This window comes from Gossypium hirsutum, chromosome D13 (assembly GCF_007990345.1).
Source record: "Gossypium hirsutum isolate 1008001.06 chromosome D13, Gossypium_hirsutum_v2.1, whole genome shotgun sequence".
Classification (NCBI taxonomy): domain Eukaryota; kingdom Viridiplantae; phylum Streptophyta; class Magnoliopsida; order Malvales; family Malvaceae; genus Gossypium; species Gossypium hirsutum.
Window position 1 is genome coordinate 54,130,290 of NC_053449.1, and position 7,204 is coordinate 54,137,493.

At 29.0% G+C, this 7,204-nt stretch overlaps 1 protein-coding gene across 1 annotated transcript; it reads right to left on the reverse strand.

Annotated features, from left to right (window-relative positions):
- Nucleotides 1-1,829: 1,829 nt before the first annotated feature.
- LOC107919774 (late embryogenesis abundant protein, group 3) lies at nucleotides 1,830-3,203 on the reverse strand. Its single transcript, XM_016849148.2, has 4 exons — nucleotides 3,010-3,203; nucleotides 2,809-2,928; nucleotides 2,474-2,572; nucleotides 1,830-2,314 (listed from the first exon to the last, which is right to left on the reverse strand). Exons 1-4 carry the CDS (start codon nucleotides 3,112-3,114, stop codon nucleotides 2,132-2,134), a joined length of 507 nt encoding a protein of 168 aa, XP_016704637.1. The 5' UTR covers nucleotides 3,115-3,203; the 3' UTR covers nucleotides 1,830-2,131.
- Between the last annotated feature and the right edge of the window lie 4,001 nt (nucleotides 3,204-7,204).

Genomic DNA, 7,204 nt, shown 5'->3' on the forward strand with positions numbered 1-7,204 from the left:
CTCCATAGTACCTTTATCGATTGAAACAATATTTAAATTTAAAAAAATAGAAATGTTACTTTAATAAAATTAAAATGATTTAAAAGTGGCATATATTCTATTCAAGTATTGTATCTTGATATTTTTATCGAATAAATTTTAAGTATTAATTATTAAATTTTAATTAAATATAATTAATATATACAAATATAAATATAGGTATAAGTATAAATAATCTATATAATAATAGTATAATATAATATATTAAAAATACCAATTTAAAAACTATAAACAGTGAACAACATGATACAAAAATAGTAAGCAACATATCTGCCCTTGATAATTTTTAAACTGATTATTCAATCTACAATAAATTTTATGTTTTATTAAATTAAATTGTTGGTTGTATTATTTCATTTTTATTAATGCGAAAATCTTCTAATTAATAAATTTATTAAATTAAAATATTAAATAAATTAATTTTTTTCCTTTAGTAAGCTTAAATATTGAAGACAAAATTGATGAGTCATACACTATAATTTTTATATTTTATATTTTATAAAATTATGGAATGGTAATTCAAGAGACGACTAACAGGTCTTGCTATTGTCAGCAAACTGCCACCAAATGTCCATTAAAGATTTTTCTTTTATTTATGGTAAATTATTAGATGTTTTTCGTACTAAAAAAGGAGGATTATTAAAGGGTGTAAATTTGGCTTTTTTGGTTCTTAAGCATCAATGAGACTCAATTACAGTAAATGGTTATGGACTTTTCAGTAACCAATATATGTCTAGGTTTAATTTTTGCTACCCCTATTTATGGAGGTAAGGTTCAGGAAAACTTAAAACCAAGTTTTAACACTATTTGGTACAAGTGGGAATGATTTGAAAGAGGATGGTAGAAAATTTATACATTATGATGAAGTGTAGTGGAGAAAATTAATTGTTAGAATCTAAGAAATTGATTATTAGTTTGTTGGACGAAACTATTCATAGACCAGAGAAATATTTGATTGTCTATAAAAATATTTTTGAAGTTGCTTAAGAGATAAGTTGAAAGAGGAGAAATTAGGTGAGGTTAGACAAATAATGGGCAACTATTTTATTAGTTGGTGCATAAGTTTTTCAAAGTACATGTTTTAGCGTTGGATTGGAAATGTGGGTGTAAATAGTGCACCTAAGTTGAATGCTTTTTCTTTCTTCTCTCTATCTTTGCTTAATAAGAAATGAAATAAATACAAAAGCTTGAGTTGTTGATGATGATTTTGAGATCTTCTTTGATCACAGATGGTACAGGTGAGGCTTTAATATCATCTGGGATAAATTTTAAGTTTACACAATTGGATGTTATGAGCACTAGATGTCTAGTGTAGAAAATGTTAAAATTGTGACTGTATGTGTATATACAATAATGTGAGATTGGTGAGAAAAAACTATTAGATGAGTAACTAGAGCTTAAATTTCCTGTTTAAGGGTATGCTTGTGTGAAATTGATTAGTAGTAAAACAATGCGATGAGATATTAAAAACTTTAATCTTGAATAGAGGGGGGAAGAAAATATATATAGGAGGTTTTGCAATTGAACTTAATTTATTTATTTTGTGTTAACAATTGGACTTGAATTTTGAAATTTGAGAAATAGATGAACTAAATTCCTAAAAAGAAAAGCATAAGGACTAAAATTTAAATTTGTGAAGAATATAAAAACTTATGACATATTTTATCCTATATATTATATAAATATGAAGATTGTGATTGTTAGAAGAATATATAAATATATTTATGTCTGGTTAAAACTCTTGTAGACACGAGTTCCATCCCCACACCTAGTATCGTATAAAATATATATTTATACATACAAAATTTTATATTAAATTATTTATTTGAAAATACACTGTATAATATAATATTTTATATACAATAGTTTTTGTCATTGGTTTAGAGATTGCTGGTAAAGTAAAATATTTGATGGTGGTATGTGGCTAGTGGCAAAGAAAATAGCTTTAGAAAAGAAGAAGATAAATAATTAAAAAACAAAAAATTGAAGGTTTTAGAAATAAGAAACTGAGTAAGGTATACAACTAATAATTGGGTAGTTGACCTTAGGGTGAATTTATTTTGCTGTGGTTCAACATTTTAGAAATAAATTATCAGTTCTTGTCGTCCATCCTATGCTTTATTTTCTCTGCATTTTCTTTAATGCCTCTTTTGGATTCATCAGCTTTCCCAAGCACAGTTTCTTTAGCCTTTTGAGCAGTTTCTATGGCAGTGTCCCATACCTGTTTTGCTGCATCCGTTGCCTTCTCAGCCATTCCTTTTGCCTTCTCGCTCACCTGCCAATAAATTAGTAGCAAACTTATATATTTGATCACCAATAACATTCATTACACGTTCATAGTCGTAAATATAATAAAATCTACAGTTGAAGTCCTTACCCCAACAGCAGAAAATTCAAGAATTTCTACACGAAATGTATATAAAGAAATAATTACTTGGCCAGCAGCTGAAGTAGTCTTATCTTTCATGTTTTTTGTGGCATCTGCTGCTTGATTAGCTCCTTGTTTTATAGTTTCTTGTGCCTTCTGGTTCACCTACCATTTTTGTTGGTTTCGAAATTAGTAGCAAACTAGTCCCTAAGGCAACACATCAACCAAGAGATATAGATAGTAATGGCAGTGTGATGTTACGATCATTAGTTTGTAATCTCATTTTTTTAAGCTTTTTAATAGTTATTAATTGATTATGAGGATGAAACCATAATTTAATCGCAATCCCACCAACAAAAATTGGAGACCTTCAATGAATAAGTATAAAAATAATTGATTACTTGGGAAGCAGCAGAAATAGCACTATCTTTCATGTTTTTGGTGGCCTCCTTTGTTTCATTGACTCCTTTTATAGTTTCCTTTGCCGTATCAAATGCTTTGGACTCCTGCTTTGAACTTGCCTACGCCACATGAATATATATGTCAAACAAAAATACTTGCTTAATAGAGCCAACTGAGAAGCAACACAAATGCAGAATTACATGAATAAATGTTGGAGTCGCAGGTGGAAGAACCCTATTCCTAACAACTCTACCACCAGAATTACTTATACAGAAAGGGCTGTTAACTAGGTTTAACATTGCCATTTTAATTTCTATGAATTTGGCTTTGTGTTCCTCTGAACTGGCTTCTTTATTATATTATTATTATTACTATGAATTTAATGTGAACTTGAGTTTGCAAAAGGAGTATATAGGAAGGATGATAGTGGCTTTATGATAGGTGTTTTGAGAGTAATTTTGTAGGAGGACCCAGTCTTATAGGATAGATTTGTGGTTTCTGAGTAATGATCTCTCTATTATTCATAAGCCTTTTTTATACTCTCTTTTTCATAAACCTAATCAGGGTAAAGTTGGATAAGATCTAAATAAATAGCATGTTGTTGGTTTTAGAAAATAAGAATCATTCTCTTTTAAAATGAAAAAGGTTAAAGTTGATTGAGTCTTAGCTCGATTGATATAGATATTATTGTCAATGCAGGAGGACGTAAGTTCGAAAGCGCTGAAGCGTATTATCCTCCTATTTATGGGTTGTGGAGGGGTTACAAGTCATTTTAAGTATTGTGTCAAAAAGAATAAATATGATCAGAACATATAAAATGAAAAAACTTAAACAACGTATGGTTGGTTGAAAAATAAAAAAGAAAATTAGAACACAAAAATATAAGTTCATTAAACACTAAAGATGATTCTAGGATTGGAGTGTTATAGAATAATGCTTAAAATAGCTTACATCTGAATCATCATAGTCAATGAGTGAGTATTATCTTTCATATATCACTGTGTATTTTATTTTTTAAAATAATTGTCGATTATAATAAAATCCATTCTTTTCAATATAAATGTGTACACTAAAAATAATGCCCAAATAAATAAGATTTCTATTTTTTAAACAAAATTGTAAGATAGAAAAAGTCTCATTCATGCTACATGATCCTTAAAACTCGTTAATAACATGTTTTTCACTAAAAGATCAACAACCATTAATTCAATGCTAATATATTCAACAGTCACGTTTGTTTACTTTGACTATCACTTTTGTTTTTTTAGATAAGAAAACAACAACTGCACTATCACAATATTTTTTTTCAATTGTTTAGAAATAGAATCAAAATACAATTTTTTAACCATACACCATGTTAGGTTGCCTAAAAATTGTTGACACCATTTTTTTGATAAAACGAGGTCGACTTGGATTTTTAAAATGAAAACGAATATGGGAGTCGCCACCAATCCTTTTTGATGAGGTGTGATCGGCTCACCTCGAAAAGTGGTTGTTTTTTTTATAAACGATTTGATTTTATTAAAACAACGATTTTGGTCCACGAAATTCAAAAAAACGGGTTCGGGAGTCGGTTACGCACGAGGAAGGATTAGCACCCTCGATACGCCCAAAATTGGCACCTAGTTGGTTACTTAATGTCTTAGTGTCGAAAATTGAAAACTTTGAAGAGATTTAAAATATGATCCTTTATTGAAATGTTGAAAATTTTCAGGAAAATGGCATATTTCACATTATTCAAGAAACAGACATATCCAGTAAGTTAGGACACAATGTCTTGAATTCTCGATGCGCGAATGAATGCCAAAATTTACTTATTTAAAAAGATATTTAATTATCTCAAGTTTAGAAAATGGATCATGCCCAGTAAGTTAGGACACAATCTTTTCTTAATTTCCGAGATCGTTTAAAACTTGAGAAAAAAAGGTTCGTGCCCAGTAAGTTAGGACACAATCTTTTCTTAATTTCCGAGATCGTTTAAAACTTGAGAAAAAAAGGATCGTGCCCAGTAAGTTAGGACACGATCTTCTCTTAATTCCCGAGATCGTTTAAAACTTGAGTTTGAAAAGATTCGTGTATTTATATTTATTGTGAAAATCGAAACCCAGTAAGTTAGAGTACGACCTTCTCGAATCTAAACACGAGATTTTGCTTATTCAAAAATCATAATTTATGCATTGAATAAAATCATGAAATAGTAGAAATAAAAACGATTTAATACTCATAACAAGACAATAATGAATTCGATAATATGAGTATGAAAAAAATATGAACAATCATCAAAAATGAAATAAATAAATATAAAAGACAAATAAATCATATAATTACAATTAAATAAGCGAATAGAATTAAAACATTTTTTCAAAATAATGATGAACATGTAAATAACAATAAAGAAAATGAATACAATTAAAAATGTAAAGAGATATATATGTATGTATATAGATATAAATTAAAAATATGTATGTATATGTACGTATATGTAAATAAGTCATAAGAAATATGTATGTGTATATGTATATATATTATAAAAATGTATGTATAATATATATAAATTTTAAAGTATAAAAAAAGTATAGAAGTATATATATAAATAAAAAATATATTTGTATATATATGATTAAATCTAATATTTAAAAAGGTATAAATAAGTAACTAATAATAAACATGATAATAGTAATAACAACATTAAAGAATAACAATAGAGAAAAGAAAAAAAGAAAAAAAAGATAACTGTAATAGCCCAATTTGCCCGGGGCCCATTCATAATAAGCAAAAAAAATCAAAAAATAATTAAATGTCCACAGTCCAAATACATAGGCCCAACATAGCCCAAATTGTTTTTAACCTAAACACTAGCCTAGCCCAATATCCCCAACCCAATTAGCCTAACACCTAACCCTAGCCCAAATCATCTAAGCCCAAAACAAAATCACAAACAGAAACCCTAGGGTTTCTGGAAACTAAGCCGCCGCAGCAGCCTCGCTATGCGCCGCCTTCGGCTTTCCTCTCTACGCGCGCCACGCCACCACCTCCATACTCCAGTACCTGCAGCAAACAACAAACAAAGCAACAAAAAGACGGATGAAAAGAGGGGCAACAATGACAACAAAAATACAGTGAATAGGATAGAGAAAAAGATAAAATTCTCTGTAATTTTTTTGCTATAAAAAGCCGATTTTAAATCTGTAATAGAGGTTATGAACACAGAAAAATCAATACAAAGAAGAAAGTTTTCAAAAAGCATATCATTTTTAGGTGATTCTATTTCTTTTTTTCTGTTCTTCAAATTTTTTTATCTACGACTTGAAAGAAAATAAGAGGGGAAAGTTTACCTTTACGCCAGTGTCGGACTCCTGTTCTCTCCGTCGCAATCGGAGTTCGAATGGAAGGACCGAGAGTGACGAAGTGATCGAACGGTTCGAAAGCTTGGTCAATTCGTTGAAAACGGCACTGTGAATATAGAGCACCTAGGGTTTTCTTTTAAATTTGTTTTGGAAATTAAATGGTAGTTGATTTAGGGGTTTTAGAATAGGCTATATTGGGCGAAGGAAACGGCAACGTTTAGGGCCTGTTTCAATGGCTCTAAAATGGTGCCGTATTAGCACCTGATCCACGCGGTGACCCGACCCGAGGGAAGGATCCGCGCCTTTTTGGCTCAATGGTCTATTTGCGCTATAATTCCCTCTGTATTTGGGTGTTGTTGCGATCCAGTTCTCTTTCTTTTTTAATTTGTACTGTTTATTTGACTTCGATTTCATTTGAGTCAGCAGTAAAACGATGTCGTTTTCACTACTTGGTTTTGAATACCTGAATCTGTGTGTTTATTTGCTGTGTCGGTCGCTCATTTTTTTAATCGAATAAAAATTAATCCTTCCATTATTTATTATTTGCACCCCATATTTAGCTGTAGTTTCAATTTAATTCTTAACCTTTATTTTGATTATTTTAATATATATATTTTAAATCGTTTTATTTTCTATTTTTACATTACTTTACTTACATATTTTAAACTATTGTATATAGCACTTATTCTAAAATATAAATATATATACATACATATGTGTTATTTAGTTTACATGATTTTTATATATTATTTCAAAATCTGACTATCTTTAAGTTGATTTATTTTAAAATTCCTCTTTTATATATTATATATAACTCATCATATGTTATTTCAACTTGTTCCGTAAATGATTTATTTATTTTTATATATATTATTTTGTTTTTAGTTGCTTTATATACTAATTTTAAAATTATCCTATACTATTTGCTTTAAATTGATTTATATTAGCTATTTAAAACTCGTTTTCACGTACTATTTATTTGTTTTTTATCACTTATTTAAATTGTTTTCTATACCTATTTTTAAACCCCATTTTACTATAAGCTTGG

Excerpts from the sequence above, each read along its gene's own strand:
- LOC107919774 (XM_016849148.2), bottom strand. The coding sequence starts at position 3,114 with ATGGCAATGTTAAACCTAGTTAACAGCCCTTTCTGTATAAGTAATTCT. Across the intron at positions 2,573-2,808 it reads CTATTTCTGCTGCTTCCCAA|GTGAACCAGAAGGCACAAGA; the intron begins GTAATCAATTAT and ends CAAAAATGGTAG. Across the intron at positions 2,315-2,473 it reads CTACTTCAGCTGCTGGCCAA|GTGAGCGAGAAGGCAAAAGG; the intron begins GTAATTATTTCT and ends ATTTATTGGCAG.